General features: G+C 42.6%; 3 protein-coding genes across 8 annotated transcripts in view; 2 read left to right on the top strand and 1 right to left on the bottom strand.

The window, feature by feature from the left end:
- The window catches only part of DNAAF11 (dynein axonemal assembly factor 11), a 42,611-nt gene extending 30,311 nt beyond the window's left edge, over window positions 1-12,300 (bottom strand). The window contains exons 1-6 of the mRNA XM_025165346.2: window positions 12,206-12,300; window positions 8,052-8,219; window positions 6,205-6,282; window positions 3,690-3,862; window positions 2,066-2,298; window positions 777-962 (exon numbers count right to left, since the gene is read on the bottom strand). Coding sequence (XP_025021114.1) covers window positions 777-962; window positions 2,066-2,298; window positions 3,690-3,862; window positions 6,205-6,282; window positions 8,052-8,219; window positions 12,206-12,215 — 848 coding nt within the window. The 5' untranslated portion in view covers window positions 12,216-12,300. The remainder of the gene's footprint in view (window positions 1-776; window positions 963-2,065; window positions 2,299-3,689; window positions 3,863-6,204; window positions 6,283-8,051; window positions 8,220-12,205) is intronic.
- A 1,962-nt stretch (window positions 12,301-14,262) lies between these two features.
- On the top strand, window positions 14,263-14,970 carry LOC103059974 (phospholipid scramblase 1-like). Its single transcript, XM_007426112.2, has one exon. The coding sequence runs from the start codon at window positions 14,263-14,265 to the stop codon at window positions 14,968-14,970; it is 708 nt and encodes a 235-aa protein (XP_007426174.1).
- A 5,785-nt stretch (window positions 14,971-20,755) lies between these two features.
- PHF20L1 (PHD finger protein 20 like 1) overlaps window positions 20,756-21,011 on the top strand; it is a 52,976-nt gene continuing 52,720 nt past the window's right edge. For all 6 annotated transcript variants that reach the window (XM_088148952.1, XM_088148950.1, XM_088148954.1 and 3 more), the window contains exon 1: window positions 20,756-20,907. The gene's annotated coding sequence lies outside the window, so the exon portion shown is untranslated. The remainder of the gene's footprint in view (window positions 20,908-21,011) is intronic.

Genomic DNA, 21,011 nt, shown 5'->3' with positions numbered 1-21,011 from the left:
CATGGCTCTCTGCAATTCAACACCAGAGGTACATAGTCAACATCTCTGAATAGGGTACTGAGTCACTGAAGTTTAGATCTTCTGGTGGCTACAATTTCAAAGCCTACATTCTCCATAAGTGCTGGCATACAATCGCTATGTTCCCCTAACATCATGGGAGCCTGGTCCAGTATGTCTGAAGGGAACCACACTGGGAAAGAGTCTTCTAAGACCTATTATGAGCATCTGATACTGGGTTATATCCAACAGAAGTAGGTGCATTTCCATGAGTGCTAAAGTGGCCAAAATGTTCAGCCTTTTCTTTTGTTTAAGGAATGTTGTGGAAGTGATATGGATCCCTTAATCACACAACCTCCCCGCAAACCCTGAAGTAGATGTTGGACACATCCACTCTGGTGACATCATGATGTTACCAAGGATAACCCTTGCAGCCAGTGACAAGCCAAAAAAAAAAAAAAACCATGCAGACCCTGGGTGTACGAAAGTTGCCCACCCCTGCAATAATGTAACAGGATTTCCTATAGTTCTTCTCTTCAACAGATTTCAGGGATTCTTCAGATTTCCAGAGCAGAGTTGAACACAATGGGGGCGGAGCATTATGAGTCCAAGCCAGTAGCAGAAAGACATCTACCAATGGAATTACTTGATAGGTTCTAACTATTTAAGTGAGAAAATTAAAAAAGTGTGAAGATAAAAATATATTTGCCACTGTGAATAAAAGAAAATTAAGTCAGTCAGTTTTCTTTCTGTCTGAAATATATAAAAATTATGCATACCTATTTTCTCTTTCTTTCCTTTTCTCTTCAATATATTGGTGAATTTCTAACCTAGCCTCTGGAGTATGAGGCACAGGTTCTTCCCAAAAGGCTCTGTCTTCATCATCGTCCTCAATTATTAATTCACGAAACTCATTCCTTTCTTCACAATTTTGGTGGTTCTCTGCTCCTTCTGCAGAATAGTAGCTAGAATATAACGTGCAAAAGAAAATCTTGGACACTTGATTTATTTATTCACTTCAAATCCTGTTCTCTAGCCACATGTCTAGCCTGGCTGGAGAGCAGCTTAGCCTGGTGACCCGCCCTACCAGTTCCATTTGAGTGAATGAGGAATTAGTAGTGATGGTGGTGGTCAATGTTCTGAGCTCTAGACGTACCAGAAAAAAGCATCCTCTTCCATTTGCCCTGCAGTATATTCCTTTTTTCTGATTGCTCATAGCTCTCCAAACCATCTTGAGAGAGGGCTTGCAACATATTCCCAAAATTCCACATCATCTCCCAAGTCCCAAAAGGATGGACAGCCATAGATTATGTAGCAATAAAAATGTGACAAAGCATGATTAAATTTGTTGGGATTATCCCATCTTTCTATGAAGTGAACCTCCAGACTATTTACAAGCAAGAGGTTATTATAATACCCAAAATAAATTTTAAAAAATAACTAAAATAAACCCAAGTTTACAGACACAACCCAGAAGCTCTGGATTTGCATCAGCCAGGCAGTGTTCCCCTTTTAGCAACCACTACATTCACATTCAAACACATTCAGGTCTAATTTCTAGCTGAATTCATGGAAGTTAGGGAGACAAGAGGGTAGACCAGAATGTATAGCACCGCTCTCTTTCAGACTAATTCCTGTCTGATCCGGTCAGGCAGGATGGGCGTGCTTCCGGCCCCATCGGCTAAGGAATGCTGGTTGGCGGGGCCTAGAAAAGGTGCCTTTTCTGCCATAGTGCCTGCTTTATGGAACATTCTCCCTCTGGACATCAGGATGGCCCCAACCCTGCTGGCTTTTTGTAAGTCTTTAAAGACCTGACCCTGTGCCCGGGCCTGGGGCCCCGAGAGTGTGCAGAGACCCGTTTCGTGGTTATTTTAGAGATTATGATGGGTGATTTATTCTTGGCTATGTATTTTAATTTTTGCATTATTTTGTTTTTATGCTTTAAATTTTGTTCACCACCCAAAATCACTTGGTGAGATGGGTGACCATACAATTTAAATAAATAAATAAATTCCTATTCTTATACATTCAGTTTTCTCTACCCCAAATGAACTACAGTGGCACCTACATGGGTGTCTTAATGTCTGTGTATGATTGTTTATCAAATCCCAGATTATGTCCTTTCTTCTTCTCCTCCCTTTTCTTCTGCTTTTCTTGAATCTGTCTTTGTGCCTCTTTTTTTTCTTCTTCTCTTTTCAGAAGATAGATTTGCTCCTGCTTGTGGATTTTTCTTTCTAGTTCAGGATAGTTTTGTAAAGACTGAATCCTTTCTGACCGTGTTATCTCGTTGCAATCCAAAAACTTTAAAAAGAAGGGTGGAGGGGGAATAAAATGATATTTCAATACAGTAAGCAAGAAATCCATCTCTCTTTGTTTTTATTATTCTTTTCATTAAATGTAAATGATTACATTTATTAAATTACAAATTCCTCAAGCCCAAATTAACGTAGAATCCTGTGTATTGAAAGGATGGACAACTTCTAAGAAGAAATATTATGGGATAAAAGGGCCATAACGGGCAGGATTATGTTCAGTGATGTTTTGCAAGTGGGTGGGACCAGTATTTTCACACAATTTTAGGGATAAAAATGAAGCTGATATCGGTCAAGCAATTGTATATTCCATGGTTGTTTTTTTTCTTAGTTACACATTCTGAAAAAGGCGGAAGGAAAAAAAAATCTGGGACATGTTATTCTCATGGGACTCCCAAACCTCTTTTTAGACTTCATTAGGTAGGGCCCACCGAAATTTAATGCTGAATCATCAAATCCTGAGGGGTGATTTGCCATTACGTTCAGAAAAAAAGAGACAAAATTCTTAAAACTGTGTGAAAATATTACTCCTACCCGCTTGCATGATATTACTGAATATAATCCTACTGACTACAGTGGTTGGTCACTTCATCCTTTAATTCAAAAGTTGTCCAACCTGGTTGGGCTACTGCATATAACAGCTGCCTATCCTGTTAGGAGCCTTTGTGGATGGTAAGGTTTGCAGGAGAGGAGCAATTTGTTGGCACGCAAGACAAGCTCTCCTCCTGCATTGCTCCAGATTATGGGAGGCACTTCCTAGACACCTGCCTTTAGTGCCCACTCCACCCGTGTTTTGGAAGTCTACAAGAATGCATCTCTTTGAGCAGACTTTTAACAGCTGAATGATTTTAATATTTATCGTACTGTATTGTATTTTTAACTTCTTATATTTTGTGCTTGTTTTCAAATTTTAATATCTTAAGCCTTTGCAGCACAGCAAGGAGGAATATACATCAAATAGATAAATAAGAAGGAAACCTCACAATCCATAAGCATAATCCTACTGTTTTTAAAAGGCGGATCATAGTAGCAATTAAAAAAAAAATACTACCTGCTTGATAACAAGGAATATTCGTAAGATGACTGTCATTTCCCCCTCAACAAGCGCTTGCTTAAATATGTAGTCTATTATCTGATCAATTGAGGCATGCTTGAGCAACTGAATAATTCAATCCTACAATCCCATTAAGTAAAATGTAATGAATTCCCTAACAAGGGACCACAGCCTGGTAAGTTTTTCTTCGTTGTTGTTGCCTTCCTAATTTTATTGCTTGTTAAAGTAGTTATCAATAGTTTTGCACTACTGTGTTAAATTAGTGATTTCTGCCCTTGACACAAGAATGTTATTGGTATCTAAATTAGAATTTATCATAGACATACTCTGAGTTGTTGTAGAGTAGCAACCACAAACTGCCTATAGCCTTCAAAATCAGTGCATGGATTTCCTACAAGGAAAAGCTCTTCAAGATGTATATTACTTTTCAGTGTTCTGACACTAGACAATTTTCCAACGAAATTTGCTGTCAGGTCCAGCTTCTGCAGCTCTTCACAACCTGTTTGAAAATGAAAGAGGACTTTTAAGTTTAACAACTCTGCATTTAATTAACAAGGACTCCTACCTCAAAGTCATCATACTGACCCCATCCTCACTCACTTCTTTTTTTATGAAAGTAAATATCAGGTGTGAGAAGGATGAGCAACATTTTTTTAAAAAAATGATTAAAGTTTGTTTCTCAGGTCAAACCTCATAAAACTGGAGATTTAAATGCTTAAACGTTTAAAAGTGCAAAAACAGGAAAGGGTTTTATGATTTTCAGATTTCAAGACAGCAGCCATCAATAATGTTTGCATTATTATTGTACTGTAGTATACTATTATATTTTATTATGTAATTTGATATATTACTTTGTTATTTTATATTTTGTGAACTGCCTAGAATCCCTTGGGATTTGGGTAGTCAATACATTGCATAAATTAATAAATAAATATGTGATCAGAAACAGCAGCTTCCTCCCATCCTGGTTTTTATACCTATGAGATCAAAAGCATTTGCTTCTCCTTTTAAACTATAATCATCCAGGAGGAACACATTCAGAGAATTCTGGTTTGATTAAATAGAGGTGCACAGAGTCACTGGGAGTTGGGCAGCATATAAATTTAATAAATTATTATTTTTATTATTGCCCTGGGATTGCAAGGGGCCCCTGAAAACTCTGGGTTCGCTTCTCAAAACTGTCATAAAATTGTAAATGTGGATGTGACAGATTGAAAAAATGACAAATGACACGAGTGCAGAGTAATCATGCCAACCATATTTAATTTAATAAAGACATCAAACATTAACATGTTTGTCTGAACATGTGGAAAAACTCATCTGGGGGAAAACAAGGCAATCCATTTAATCTTGCCATCTTCTTTTCAATCTCCACACATTCAGATGAAGTCTAAAAGGGAGGTTCTATTCATATTGGTGTGATCTAGGACCTTGTTTTACTGAGGTTCTGGATCACAGAGACAGCTACATTCATGTCTGAACCAAGGTTTCTGCCTCCACATCAGACCTCTCATCCTAGATTCTTAACTACATCAAAGGGTAAGAGTCAAGTGTATGGAAATGTACTTACTGTAAATTAGCTCTATTACTATTTACATGTATAAGGCAATAGAGGAATTTGGACAACAGTCCAATTGCACAACCATCTTCTGACTAGTCTGTACTAGGCAGTTCTTCAAATACCATACTGGAGAGCAGATGAGTCACTCTACATATGTTACCAACTCTCTTTGGTATAATAATCCAAACTATAATTTATTCTCTTGGAAACTCACTCTCAAATGTCTCTCTAAAACTCTACAGAGTGCTGGAGAAGCCCTTGCTCAGATCAGTAATTAATTCAGAACTAGAGGTTCTTAAAGGATCAAGGAGCACTGGGTTAGGCACCTAGTATTGCCTATCAGTTCAAGGAGAACTTGCAGCTTGTTAAAACTATTTAAGCTACTGAATTGTTAAGCTTCTGCTTTATATTGCTTAGTCCTCTGGTGGGGAATCTGTGGCCCTCCAGATTTGCTGAGCTATGATGCCCAAAAACTCTAAAATGGATGAAGAAGCATTAAATTCAGGGTTTTGAAATCACCAAGTGAAAGTCCAGACTTAAACCCCACAGAAATGATGTGTCAAGACCTGAAATAAGCAATGTTGCTAAACTGAAGCAGTTTTCCATGGAAACATGGACCAAAAATTCTACATAGTGATGATCACCAATCATAGAAGTGCCTGGTTGCAGTTATTACTGATAAAGATGATGCAAGCAGTCACTAAATCTAAGGGGGCGATTACTTTTTCACACTAGCATAATGGTTTATGAAATAAAAGAAGCAAACATCAAACTTTGATTTTACCTGTTCTCTCAGATACCTTTTATTTATCTCTGGGAACTTTCATGATGGTCTGATAACATTCACTGGCAAAGATATATACTTTAGGCCAGTATACTATATTTGCTGGCTGGGGAATTCTGGGAATTGAAGTCTAGACCTCTTAAAGTTGCCAGTGCTTTAGGCAGAAGGCTGGTCTAGAAGACCTCCAAGATCCCTTCTAATTGTTTGATTCTATGACCCTAAGTTAAAAAAAAAAAACTAACAAAAGGGGACAAATACTTTTGCACACACAACTCAGTAATATCTGGAGGGCAACTGGTTCTTCAACTTTAGTCTTCAATCAACCTGTGTAAATCCAAATTTAGATTCATAACCTGCTAAAGAACTGCTTCTGGGAATAACTTCTTGTGTGTAAAAACACAACAGCTGAGACGTGCTTATGTTTTTGTAGAAATAGATGCATATGTATTAACAAGCATTACCCATAGAAACATTCTTCAAAAGACAAGTATCTTACCTTCCAAATTTTCAATTTTTTCAATGTTGTTTAAAGCCAGATTTAAATATTCAAGCTTCTTCAGTCTGCTAACGTTTTCTGAAACGTAATTATTACATGTGACAGTTTTGCTAGGATAGACTTAGCATTCCCAATAGTTCAGTAGTTGATTCTTTAAAAAAGCAGGCAAAACAGATTTCTTAAAGTACCAAAAAGATTTATTGAGCAAAATTATGAATTAATTGTGAATGAAACACACAGAATGTTTATTTTAGAAAAAGAAAAGCATGACATGAATTACGGATCTTCTTATTCAAATGACATTTCTCTCCATTGCAGGGATTTGGAGGATTAAGTTAAACTGCTTTCCTTTTCAAAAATCCAAAGGATTGGTGACTGAATTAATTCGAAGAACACACGCGGACTGTAAAAGCAATGGTGGGCCTATGAACAAGATTTGATACTAGCTCTAGAGACCCTGTCTCTTTTACACCCTAATTTTTTATAGCCACAACTGCAATGAAACAAACTATATGGTCAAGCGGTAAATCTATCTTCAGCTAGTTACTGTATAAACAGCTGTATATATCATTGTATGTATAGTAATGTGCATTTTATCTTCCAGTGGCTTTTTTTGTTTTGTCTGCAGAAAAGCCATTAATTGAACTTCCATTTCTTTTTTATGAATCGATGGAGGTTACACATGGACAGAAGAGCAGAGTTTAAAACTGCACTGGCACTGATTGCTTGAAAATGCTTCACAGCAACCAAAGCAAAGCGGCCATGACTGGCAGGCAAGGGAAAAGTAGCCTCTGCCAAGAATGAGCAAGCACCAGCAGTTTAACCGTATTCTTTTATCTCAACACCCTTCAGCGGGAGCCTGGGAAACAAAGGAGCAAAAAGGACATGAAAGGGTTCCTGGGGAAGAAGAAACTAAAGGCAAAGTCACCTTACCAGAAAGCCATTGGATTCAAATGGAAAACTGCATTTTCCCCAATTCTATGATCATGACATCCTTGTTGAAGACTTGGGTGAACAATCTCATAACTACATGTAGCCCCTGAACCTCTATTTTGCATCCCAATTACCGCTCAAATCACACTCCCAGTAAATGATGATCTTCACTGCTTTCCAAGCAAGTAAAATAAGTGTGACAAGCCCCAGAGAGGCTTAAGGTAACAATTAAAGCAAAAATCCAAAATGTGAAAAAATCTAGAAAAAATCTGGCTGGGCCTGCTCTTTTCTGTCCTAATATCCTCTTAGCATGCTCTGGGCAATACGTGGCACTGAAATAATAATGTCGGCCACAAAACCCATTTCCAGCTGTAACATAATCCAGAGTTCTCACCCCAGGCACAAATGACCAGGCTCACATTATCACCCTTCAGACACATTATGCAAAGACCCAGCTCTCTGGCAAATGATCTAATGTAGGGAAAAATGGAAGGCAAGAGAAGAAGAGAATGACCAGCAGCAAGGTGGATGGCCTCAGTTACAGCAGTGATGGAGTATACACCATTGGAAGATCTGGGCGGCCAGGTTGAAGACAGATCACCCTGGAGGAAGTTATCTATGTGGCCACTAAACCAACTCCAACCTGACACCACATAATCAATCTTTCAATCAATTTGGTGATCCCTGTAGGCTACCTAAGGCTTTTAAGGGTCGCACAGGACTCCAGGAACTTAAGTTGTGTGTTTCTGCTGTACACAGATGTCTGTACTATATGTCGGTATTATGCATGCATTTTCAGCAAAGGGCTTGGGCTACTTTCCCCATTTTAAATTATTTTTCTTCCTTAAGTTATATCTTTTTCACTTCCCAGAAGGATCACTACATAAATTCACTTCACAGATAAATACACTAACCAATTTTGGAGATCAAGTTGTTTTGGAGATAGAGAATTTTTAAATCCCGGCACCATTTGTCAAGATGTTCAATTTTCTCGATATTCTGTTGGTGTAAGGAAATTTCTTCCAAAGAGAAGATTTCACAGTTGTTATGCTCTGCCCGTTGCCTAACCAGTTCTTCTGTGACTGAAAGACATATTGCAGAACAGAGAATCAATTTCTTCCATAAAACAGGGAGGGTACAGACGGTTCCTTACAAATAGATTAAATTTAGAAATCAGTTTTATATTCATCCATCCATCCATCCATCCATCCATCTATTCATTCTTATGCAGGATCTTCATAAAGCAAACTGAATAAAAAAAAAACTACAAGAACAGCAAATGCCTTGTAATATATGGCTCAGCAAAATTGTGTTTTGACTGACATTGTTGTGCTCCATCAAATGTATGTTGTTGAGAAATGGATCTTATCAAAGAGTTTCCTTGGCAAATGGAGAATAAATATCTCACAGAGGAATAATCTTTTTTCACTGTTTAAAGAGACACAGATGGACCGTCAGTACTTCTTTACTTTAAAATAAATACTTTTTATTCAGAGAAAAGTTTAATTTTATATTCTTCAATAAAAGAAAATGGCAGAGGGAGTTTAGAGGGAAAGTCCTCCCCATCCAAAATAAATAGTGTTCCTTCCATCCAATTATGGCCTTATGGGATTTTTAAGTGAATCAAAATAGTTCTACTATCCATATTTCTTTGAAAGATTATCACTCCCAGATTCCCTTCCAGTGAGGAATGGTAAACTGATGCCCTGCGCTCCACGGGAGACATTGCAGCTGAAAGGCAGCTGGATGCGGGATCCAGACTGCTGATAATTCTCTCTGGATAAAAGAGAGATCTTGAGATTACCCTCATGATTCCGGACAGCTGGTGTTTTTGTGAGTCAACAGCAGAAACTGACAATTTTGCAGTCATTTGCAATCAGCTGGGAGTCGCAGTTCCATCATGCTCTGAGCCATTAATGTAGCCTTTTCATGAACTCAAACTTTGACCAAACCTCATCTTTTTAATCACCTTGGAGTTTCATTTTTTTCTTACTGTCTCTTTAAGATTGAAAAACCTTCAGAACCACAAGTTGGGTATTTGCTAGGTGAGTCTCTCTTCAATCCGTTTAAAAAGAAAGAAAACTACATGTTTCCAGTTTTGTAAGATCTTTATTTTTGCAATATATAACAAAAGGGGAACTATAGTGTTGTTTTTGGGAAAGTTTTTAAACACTAAGGATTCAGATGAAATTGATTTAAAGAAAGACTTTGAAGTTAATTAAAAAGATCCTCTGATGTGGGAAAAAATTTCATGTTTATATTTCGACCTGGTAACAAAGCTTTGAAGGTTAATCACTAGAGAGCACCAGATGGCTACTTTAAAGGAAAAGTTTTATAAGATGGCTCAAGAGATGCTTGGGCTATTTAACCCTACTGTACACTGGAACCAAAAGTTGTTATTAAAGAGAAACAAGTCCCTTGAAAGATAACCAAAATGGACTTTAAGGTGTTTTTAAAAATTATAAACTATAAGAAAGAGATGGAAATATTGGATTTACAAATGAAACTGGAAGATCATTTAAAAATTTAAAAAGATATACAAATAATGTATCAAAAGAGAGATGCAGATTACCTGTTTAAATTGGAATATAAGAGGCTCACTGGAGTGGCCACACTGAATTTACATATGGACTTTGATAAAGATGACAAGGATTTCAAGAGAAAAAACAAGGATAGTAGAAGAAAGCAGATGTTAGAACTTTATCTATGGGATTCAAGGATTGATGGGAGAAAGAAGAAAAAAACACAAAATTGGTTTACTTGATTATGGTTAAGTAAATGGTTGCTGTCTCTGGTAATGTTTAATGGATACTTTGACTAGCTAGGGTTTTTTCTTTATTGGAAATGTTCAATTGGGTGTAATGGTTAGTTTGTAATATCTGTGTTACTATTTTTGGTATATAAATAAGGGATTATTATTTCTGGTAAGGTTTAACAGTTTTTATTTTTCTGTAATGTTTAATTGTTAATTGTGATTAGATTTTGATTATTAGGAGAGGAATTGGGGGATTATGTTTAAATGGAAAGAGGGACTACATGCTTATGTTGTTAGTTATATTTGTTAATCTTTACACCTTTTGTTGATTAATAAGGAGAGCTGAGGACTTAGAGATGGGTCTATAGAAAATGAGGTGAAGTATGGAACAAAGATATATTTGGTAGTATTTTAAGAGACAGTGATAAGTTGAATATACTTGCTGGGGATGAAGGGGGACGTTTCTTCTTATTGGGGGGGATTTTTTTTCCTCTGCACTTTCTTAACATTATTTTTCCTTCTTTTAATGTATTTTTGAATTAGGCTCTTGTATTAGCTTATCTGTTTTATATAATCTTTAATAAAATTATTGGAAAAAGAAAAATTATCACTCCCTAAAATCAATAAGACATGTATCAGAAAATGTGTATCTGGAATAGAATTATTCATGTGAATATTGGAATAAATCCTTCTGTGCCTCTAAATTCATTTACCTTTTTGATGCCTCCATTAATTCAGTAAAGTATTTTGGAATGCAAAGTGAATGGAACTCGTTAATGGAAATGGAACAAAACAAGAGTCACACATGCATGCTGTGAAAATGCTTAAATTATTCTAAAAGGTAAGTTTTCCTCATATTTCTTCATGATGTCCTTATCAATTTGTTCAGGATACTGCAATCTAGCTTCCCTGACTTGCTGCCTTCCAAATAGCCTTCAACGATAACAATCACGAAAATATTTTCTGCATTGCTGTTCCTGCCGCAGGAGCCCAGAGGGCTTCACAAAAGAACAATAAAATCCACCTGAAAGCAATGTAGCCATAAATAATGAAACCAAGCATCCTAAAAAAGGAGAGAAATGTGAAAACAAAGCAAAAGAGCGAGGCGGGGGGGGGGGGTATGGACATGTTCTTTCTACCTCCCCACCGTCTACAGTCAGATAGGGAGTTTTTATCCTAGAAACGCCAGGAGTCATTTGTCATTGGAAAAGAAAGAGTGGGAAGGGTACAGGGGGGACAGCTGAGCTTACCTTGGGGGAGAGTTCGTAATGGGGGTTCCTCCACCAAGCAGGCCCCATTCCTGGCAATCCCACAGGAGCCCAGCTAACCCAGGGGGCTCAGGACCTCCCAGCATGTGGGGCGGAGGGTATGTGGGGGGGTGAACTTCTATCCCCTAAGGATGCTGGCCAGTGCCTCCCATGGTCCTCAGAGCTCCCAGGCAACCAATGCAGGGCTCCCAGGACCTGCCTGGGGGGTGGCATTTCGCCCCATGGCTGCTTCTGAACCCCCTGCCCCAGGGCAGTCCCCCACAGAATGTGGGGCCCGGAGGGATCCCTGGGGGGTGTAACTGGGCAACAGCTGTGACTGGGCAGAGGGCTTCCTTGGCCCCCAAGGGAAAGAGCAGACCTGGGGAGGAGCCCCCAGGAATACAGACCCACCCTGGGGGTCAGCCCCTCCCTCTCTGTCCAGCCCACCTCGTGGGGTTGTGGCGGCTGCAGTGGGGGGGGGGGGAGCCATGCAGTCTGGCAAGGAGAGAAAATAGGGGGAGGAACTGAAGAGGTGGAGAGAGAGAGGTTAAAAAATATGTATATAATTTACCTTCTCACATTTTATAAATTGATTTGCATTATTAAATTTATAATTTAATATTTGACATTTAATTTTTAAATATAATGTATATAATACAATTAATATATATTTAATTTATAGTTAATTATATACCTATACACACACACACACACACATATATACACACAGACATTTCTAATTTAATATTAATAATTTCTAAGACGGGGCTGATGGGGGTTGTAGTCCAACCCCTCCGGAGCAGGCGCAGGTCTGGGGGAGCCTGTTTTGAAAGGCAGCCGGGCTTCGGGCAGGAAGCCGCCCTTCCTTTCCCGACGCGGGAAGGCGGGGGACGACAAAGCCCCATAGACCACTGCGCGGCCGATGGGAGTTGTAGTCCGACCGTTCTGGACAAGGCCGGCTTGCAGGAGGCGGCTTGGGGGGCTCCCGAGGCCGCAGGTCCGTCCCGAAAGCGGAGCAACCCCGCAGCGCCCACCACCCCCGCGGGGCCGAGGAGCGGCTACTCACTCCGCGCCATGGCCGCCGACGCGCTCGGCCCCCTCGGCCGCTTCTCCCCGGCCGTTCCCAGCGACGCCGCTCGCGGTCGCCACGGCAACCAGAGGAGGCGGGGCCACGCGCACCGCGAGACCCGCCCGCCTCGGGCGGAGAAAGCGACGAAAGAGCTGGGAGAGGGAAGCCACTCTTCCCACACGTCCGGTGCTGCAGCGAACGCCGCGCTCTCCGGGGGGGCTGTTCCGACGCGGTGTCCTCTGGCCGGGAAGGACTCCAGCTCCCATTATCCTCCAGGCAGCTGAGGAATGGGAAATGCAGTCCAACATGTTTGGGCGGCAGCCGTTTGGGAAAGCCTGCTCTGTCCTTTCCAGATTAATTTAACATGAAGAATTTTTCTCCCCGCTCCGCCCCGCTTCTTGGATTTGCGTGGGGAACTACTGCAACATAAAAGGAGGTCGCTGGGATACCGGACTTGTCTAAAAGTCTGGGTGGATAGTTTTCCCTATGGAGGCAGGGACGGGTTAGAAGCGGCGTTTGCAAGAAGCGAGGCGCGGCTCGTGCGCCCGATGGGGCAGGGAAGGTGCCAGGGGGGTCCGTCGGGGGAGAGACTTTCATGATTTGGGGGCCAGTGCAAAAAAACCAAAAAAAGCCTCTTTCCATTCAGCACTCATCTAGGCACCCAAGATATTAACTGATGGGTCAATTAATAGTCGATTACTGTTATTTATTAAACTTGCATGACACCTGACTCTGGGCAGATAAACCCGGGAATCACACATTGGCTAAATTACCCTCCATGCTGATGGTTCATTAGGCTTTGGCATGCTACTTTGTGTGAACCCCTTTATTGCGGTCTTGGCACAGCTCCATCCTTAAAAACTATGTATATTCATTTTGGATAAACTTGTGTTTATTGTTACTCCCCACCACCACCACCACCACCCCCATCTTCTTTAGCAGAGCGGCATCCAGCAGGATTTGCTTTGTGCCAAACAGTTCAATTAGGTTTTTTTTAAAAAAATAAGGAAAACCAGATGTAGCTTGGTGGTCACAGTGCTGGCAAATAAATGATGGTGTATACTCTTGAGTTGCACTGCAAAATGATTACTCTGAGAACTTTTATAGTATTTCCTGACTAATAGCTACCACCAAACAAGCCAGAGAGATGCCAGTATTTGCAAGGTGAAGGAAATTAGGTACAGTACTCAGAATTTGGCTGGTAGTGCTTTATTAAAGGTCCTGGTTTGATAGATATAATGAATGCCACCATTTGAGTAAGCAGAGATTTCAGTGAAAGCTACTATGCCTTTGGAGAAGATGCATTTGTGCTGAATTTACTGTATATTTTTGAGACAGTACCATCCATATTAAAGCAAACGTTCTAAAAATTGCACCTTTCCTGCCAAGTTATTATTAAGCATAATACTGTGTTATGAAACAATGCAGTACAGTGTTGTGGGACTTGAACCAGGAAGATCCAGTTTCAGATTTCGACAAGAAACCCATCACCACAAAGAGACCCACTCTCTGTACCTAAAAAGTGGTAGGACTCTCAGCTGAAACAGCACTTGCTGTCTGACCTCCAACAGAGAAAATGCCTCAGAGATCCAGGAGGAGGAACTGGTGTTGCTCATCCTCACACCCACTCCCCTGAAGTATTTGGTAATTTTCTCTGCTAGAAGTCAAGGCAGCCATACATGGAGATCCAGCTTTCATTTTGCTCCTCTGTGTTGCAGTTTTAGGTCCAGGTGGGTTTCCCTTGAAAGTTCAGGGGATAAAGCTCAGCTGTAACAACTGTGACTCAACAATAGGTCCAGCAGGTAAATAGCACCCTGTTTAGCCTTTGCAGTGGGCTGGGTTGTGTAATTTCAGGTGCAGATGGAGGCTCGTGGAACCAAATGGTTGTTTACAGGATACAGCCGCTTCTCCAATGCAGAATAACAAGCTGAGCTGGTAACTACAAAGACCTGCCATGTGAGCATGGAAGAGCTTCCTGACAAAAGCTGTCCAGATCTGCAAAAATGAATCAACCTCCTATAGCTGTAACCGCGTACGGATTCAGCCCCAGTGACATGTGGATGCCCATGCCACCTTCGCTCCCCGGCTGTCCTCCTGGGCTGGAATATTTAAGCCAAATTGACTGGTTATTAATCCACCAGAAATACGAAATTCTGGAACTCATAACGTCCTTTGAAACAGCCAACAAGTACGAAGTAAGAAACCGTTTGGGACAAATGGTGTACTTTGCCACCGAAGAAAACAACTGCTGTGTGCGGAATTGCCTCGGAACCTTGCGGCCCTTTACCATGGTGATCGCTAACCACATGGGACAGCACATCATCAGCCTCGTGCGACCCTACCGTTGCATCAGCTGCTGTTGCCCATGCTGCTTGCAAGAGATGGAAATCCATGCGCCACCAGGCTTTCCGATTGGTTATATCAAACAGATATGGGACCCCTGTCTGCCCAAATTTACACTCCAAAATGAAGTCCGAAAGGATGTCCTTAAAATCATTGGGCCTTGCTTGACATCTGCCTGCTGTGGGGATGTGAATTTTGAGCTGATGGCACTAGACGAAAAGACCAACGTGGGAAGGATTTCTAAGCAGTGGGGAGGCTTTCTCCAGGAGTTCTTCACAGATGTGGATTCTCTCGGAATTGCGTTCCCTCTGGACCTTGAGGTTAAAATCAAAGCAGTAGTCCTTGGGGCTGCTTTCCTCCTCGATTTCATGTTCTTTGAGGAGGGAGGAGGTGGGCAGACTCTTGGTGTTTGGTGTTAAAAGCTGGCTATCCCTGCATTATAAAGCCTTTAGAGAAAGTCCCTGTGTTTATTTATTCTTCCTTGGCTAAAATGGAGAGTCAAGTTTGCTTTCTAGAGATATTTTTTTGGATGAAAAAAATTAAAGCTTATTTTTGCTAATGTCTGGCCCATAGACCTTTCATGCGCTTGTAGGATAAGAACTCTTCCAGGATGTGTCTGTATTTCAAAGGGCTTCTCTTTTCAAAGGAAGTTCTGTTTTTGTTGTAGTTTGGTTAACAATTTTTGGATGTTTTATTTAAGGTCCCTTTCATTCATTCATCGTATTCTTTGAACTCTTATGGGAGGAAGAGTGGTATAGAAATAACTATAACAATCTGGGGGTCCTCCTGGACTCACGACTGCTGCTCAAAGAGCAGGTGGCAGTCATGGCTAGGAGGGCCTTTACACAGCTTCTTGTTGTGCCCCAGTTGCGCCCATTCCTAGATCAGAGGGAGCTGATCACCGTCACTCATGCCCTGGTCACCTCCTGTTTGGATTTCTGTAATGTGCGCTACATGGGGCTGCCCTTGAAGAGTATCCGGAAACTTCAGCAGGTGCAAAATGCAGTGGTGTGGGCAGTTATGTGTGCCCCCAGGGTGGTACATGTTACACCTCTGCTCCGCGAGCTACATTGGTTGCCAGTTTACTTCTGGGTCCAATTCAAGTTGCTGGTTTTAACCTTTAAAGCCCTTCATGGCATGAGGCTGGGTTACTTGAGGGACTGCCTCTCCCCAATTACATCTCCCCGTCCCATCAGGTCTGGCAGAGAAGGCATCCCGTCTGCGGGTCTCGTCTGCCAGGGAATTCCATTTGGTGGGTCCCAGGAAGTGGGCCTTCTCTGCCGTGGCACCCACCTTGTGGAATCTTCTCCCCCCGGAAGTGAGATTAGCTCCATCCCTCTCAACAGTCCAGAAGTCCCTCAAGACCTGGCTATGGGATAAGGCCTGGGGGTCCCAGGTGTCAGGCCTAGCCCGAGGAACTCCAAGAGTCCATGCAAATTCAGTTCAGCTATGTTTATTAGCTACAACCTCTAGCAAGAATCTCCCCAGACTGAAACCCCAGCTCCCAAGTCAGCCAGCCACAACAGTGTGAATTCCTCAGGGAGGTGCCAGTCTCATCCTCTCGTATCTCCCACGCTCCTCCGGCGAGCTAAGAAAATGTTTTTTCTCCCTGAGCCTGGCCTTCATAATTCCATTCCATCACACAGGTGACGAGGGAGATTTTGCGTTGGCTCCCTTATTAATTTAATCCGCTCCTGTTTTGTGTGTTTTTACTGTTTTTTTATGTGTAGTTGTTTTTATGTATTTATTTTTTTTAGTTGTTGTACGCCGCCCAGAGTCACCTTGTGTGAGATGGGTGGTTATATAAATATGATAAATAAATAAATAAGAACAACAAGAAGATCCCAGTGTGTTATAATTATACTGCATCTGTACTAGCTGTACGGCTAAAATAGTGATGTAGATTGAATAACATGTTGCAGCCTATGTTGATTTATTTATGGAGACTATTTTTGGTATATTTAATACATAAAGGGAGAATTAACACCTTATTAGGGAATGGAGGGCAATGTTATAGATGGTCTCCTTGGCATATCCTAGGCATGCTTATCCGGTAGAAGGGAGGCAGATGCGTGTTTATGTGTTCTATGGTTTTTATATTTTTATATTTTTAAAGCTGCACTGGGGTGGCATTTAATTTCATTGTACGAGAAGTACAATGACAATAAAGATGACTTTGACTTTGACTTTGACTTTGACTTTGACTTCCATGCGATGTTGCAATGCAAATACGAAAGGGCAGAGTGTTCACTGTGATGTCACAATGCGTGTTTGGTTATTTTATCATCCTCATGGCTAGGTGTGAATACACCTGGTTCTAGTGTTTGGGTTATGACTGTGAAAAATGGGATGTCTCTGTTTTGTCTGAGGAGCATGCCAATATGCAAGGGTTGAATGAAAAGTGATGCCTCCACTTCCATAACTTTAGTTTAAGTTCAGATATTTTAATAATTGAAACAGAAAAATAACCCTTGAAGTAAGCTGTTTTGTTACCTGTATTTCATTCTCCACATAATCATCTTTCACTACACGCTTCTGCCAACGATGGACATGCTATTTAAAGCCATCATGAAAGAACTCCACATTGTCTGTTCAATCAGATCCAGATAGATGCTGACCAAGATATTTGTTCGATTTTGGGAAAAGTTGCATGGGACCAATTCTGGCTGTATGGGTTAAGATGGTGAGATCCAACTTTGCAACTGCCTCTTGGATGCTTTGAGAGATGAGGCTTAGTGTTGTCATGTTGCAGCAAGATTTCCTTCTTGTTCTTCTGAACTCTATGTAATTGTTGTTTCAAAGTTTTGAGTGTTGCAATGTAGCCCTTTTATGTCATAAGAAATGGGTTTGAATCTTGGTCCCCCAAAACTGTAACCTGTGTTTTCCTGCAAAGCCTGGCTTTGAATTTATTTTCCTGCAGGTAAAGCTTTGTGATAATATTCCATGGAGTGACACTGTGTTTTTGGGTCATAAGGATGGGCACAAGTTTTGCCAGCTGCCTTGTTGCTTAAACCAGTGTTTTTCAACCTCAGCAACTTTAAGATGTGTGGCCTTCAACTCCCAGAATTCCCCAGCCAGCATGGTTAGGGGATGCTCAGAATGCTGGCTAGGGAATTCTGGAAGTTGAAGTCCACACATCTTAACGCTTCCAGGGTTAAAAAACACTGGTATAAAGTGTTCCGAATCTCTTAAGCTCCACTCTGTCACCTAGGCAGATGCTCAGATAGTACAGAAAAATAGGGAAAGAGGCCTTCAAGTCATGCTTTATTCTTGGTAACTTCATGGACAACTCCAGGTACATTTCCTGTTTTCTGGGATTTGTTTTTTCCAATGCTCCAAATTAGTTTATAGCCTAGGAGTTTTCTGGTGGTGTCCCATCCTAGATGTGGGTGGGTTGTACTAAAGCAGTGTTTTTCAAACTTGGCAACTTTAAGAGGTGTTGAGTTCAACTCCCAGAATTCCCCAGCCAGGCAGACACACATTTCTCCTCCTCACATTATAGCCACTTCCTTCCACTATCCTTTATTGCCTTTGTTTCTCTTCTCTCCATTGTTTTTTCTTCTCTCCATTCTCTCCTGCCTCCATACCCCCTTCGGCCATAGCCTTCCACATTACCATCTTTTCAGTCCTCCTCCACCATTCCTATTGCTCTCAGTCACCCATGCCCTGGCCACCTCCCATATGGATTATTGTAACATGCTGTACATGAGGCTGCCATTGAAGAGCATGTGGAAGCTTCAGTTGGTGCAAAATGCAGTGATGCAGGCACTTCTGTGCACTCCTTGATCAGTGCACATTGCACCTCTACTCTCTGAAGTTGCATTGGTTGCCAGTTGGCTTCTGGGCTCAGTTCAAGATGCTGGTCATCACTTACAAACCCCTTTGTGGAATATGGGCTGGTTATCTGAGGTTACATCTACCTGTCCCACCAGGTCTGGCAGAAGAGGCATGTTACGGGTCCTGTCTATTAAGGAGTGTCATCTGACGGGACCCAGGAGGAAATCTTTCCTGCCATGGCGCCTACAGTTTGGAACATCATCCCCCACAGGTCATATTGGCCCAACTCTACTGGAGTTTTGGAAGGCTCTGAAGACATGGCTCTGTCAGCATGCCTGGAGATCTGGCTATGGTTTGGAGCCTGCTAGATGGTTGTATCGATTGATGGGTGACTTGTACTTCCCTGCTGATTATGTTTTGTGTTTTTAATTTGGTTTTAATCTGATTTTGAAAGGATTACTGTTTTTACTGATATTTGTACTTCCTTTATTGGTTTTGTTACTTGGTGGTTTAATCACGTGAGCGACCCAGAGTCACACATGTGAGATGGGTGGCTATACAAATTGAATGAATGAACGAACGAACAAATGAATAAATAAATAAATATTATCCACCACATCTTGGGGCATCTGCTGGCTTTCCTACTCCAACCATGTAGGACTCTTCTTCCTCTCATAACTGAGGATGGCTGGGATCCAGAGTTCACTGACACTCAGTCTTGCCAAGGTTCAGCTGAAGCTTGTTGTTCCCCATCCAGATGCTCACAGCCTCCAGACACAGGGATAAGGCTTCCACAACATCACTTACTTCACCAGGGGAAGAGATGTATAATTGAGTATCATCAGCATATTGATGATATCTCACCCCATGGCGACGGATGAGCTCACCCAGCAGTCTCATGTAGATGTTAAATAGGAGAGGTGAGAGCACCAACCCCTGCAGCACCCCACAGAGCAGGGGGGGGGGTGGGATCTCTCCTCCCCAATCACCACCATCCCTGGAGGAAGGAGGTGAACCAGCACATCACTGTGCCACCCACCCCCAATCTTCTGAGCTGATCCAGAAGGATACCATGGTCAATGGTATTGAAAGCCACAGAGAGGTCAAGTACAGCAAGGATGGACACACAACCCCCATCCCACTCTCGCCAGAGATCACCCAAAAGCTCAACCAATGCCATTTCTGTCCCATACCCAGGTCTGAACCCTGACTGAAAAGGATCCAGATATCCCACTTCATCCAAAGTCCTCTGAAGCTGTTGCGCGACCACCTTCTCAATCACCTTCCTCAAAAAGGAGAGGCTGGATGTTGGACGAAAATCATCCAGTATCGTGTGGTCCAGCGACGGCTTCTTGAGGAGGGGGCAAACCAGAGCCTCCTTAAGAGGTGCAGGAACGACCCCCTCAACTCAAGGAAGAACTCACCATTGCCAGAACCCACCCACACGACACCCCCCAGGCTGCTTTCACAAGCCAGGCGGGGCATGGATCTAGACAGCGGGTGGCTTTGCTCACAGTCCTAAGGACCCTGTCCAGCCGTTCCAGATAACCAGGCAAGACTCCACCCTAGGCATCTCCCCCGGACCTGCAGCAAAGCCGGTGTTGAACTGCGAATGAATATTTATAGATTTTTTTTTCTTAAATTGTTCCATTTTTAAAAACGGGAGTATGTCTACAGCCACTGGGGTGGCGGGGTGAAGCCATGCCTGCGCCAAGTAGAGGTGGCCAAGATTGGCCCCAAAGTCACCCACCAAATTTCCTGGTCACTCTTGGACTACAGTTCCCATAATACCCAACTGGAATAGTTTTGGCTTCTCTGCCTAGGTGACTTGCCATCTGCATTTTGTTTTTACAGTGATGTCTGTTTCTCTTCCCTCAAAGTCTTTCAGACAAACAAATAAATAAAGGCAGTGGGGACCCAAAATCATTTGAGATAGTGTTTCTCAACCTCAGCCAATTGAAGATGTGTGGACTTCAACTCCCAGAATTTCCTTGCTAGCCAGCTGGTGGGAGAATTCTGGGAGTTGAAGTCTACACAGCTGAAAATTGTGGAGGCTGAGAAACAGTTTAGATCAGTGTTTCTCAACCTTGGCAACTTTAAGATGCGTGGACTTCAACTCCCAGAATTCCCCAGCCAGCCACGCTGGCTGGGGAATTCTGGGAGTTGAAGTCCACACATTTTCAAGTTGCTGAGGTTGAGAAGTACAGTTACTGTATCAGCAGCAGCATTCTCCTCATCCCTGCTTGGACTTGCCCAATCCCCACCGCCCTCCGAAGGGCGCATGCGCCCTTGCCCCCACCCAGCTTTTCCTTTCAGCCGTTTGGTTTCTCCCTCGTCACGTGCCGGAGCAGGGACCGCCATGGCGGCGCCCGGCTTGGCCTCGCCCACGCTACGGCGGGCGTCGCGGCCCAGTGACGTCAGGTCTCGGCGCTGGGGCGAGAGGCGGGGCCGCGGGGGTCGACGGCGATGGGGCTCGCCGAGGAGGAAGAAGGGGGTGGAAGGCGGCTCCGCGGCTGCTGACCCTCCGCGGGGAGCGAGCGGGGGGACCGTTGTCCCCACAGGGCTGGTAGCAGCGGCGGGTAAGGGCGGGCGGGCGGCGGCAGGCCTCGCTCCCGAGCGGGTCCCAGGCAGGGCCCGGCTGAGAGGGGAAGGCGACCCGCAGCGGCCTCCTCTGCGGACCGCC

This window comes from Python bivittatus, unplaced genomic scaffold, assembly GCF_059951505.1.
Source record: "Python bivittatus isolate LINGU-HERP-01145 unplaced genomic scaffold, Pbiv_v1 ctg000590_np1212, whole genome shotgun sequence".
Lineage (NCBI taxonomy): Eukaryota > Metazoa > Chordata > Lepidosauria > Squamata > Pythonidae > Python > Python bivittatus.
Note: the sequence above shows the minus strand (reverse complement) of the source record. Positions and strands in the feature narration are given on the sequence as shown.

Bases quoted from the DNA above. Each gene is read 5' to 3' on its own strand.
- LOC103059974 (XM_007426112.2), top strand. From the start codon at position 14,263: ATGTGGATGCCCATGCCACCTTCGCTCCCCGGCTGTCCTCCTGGGCTG.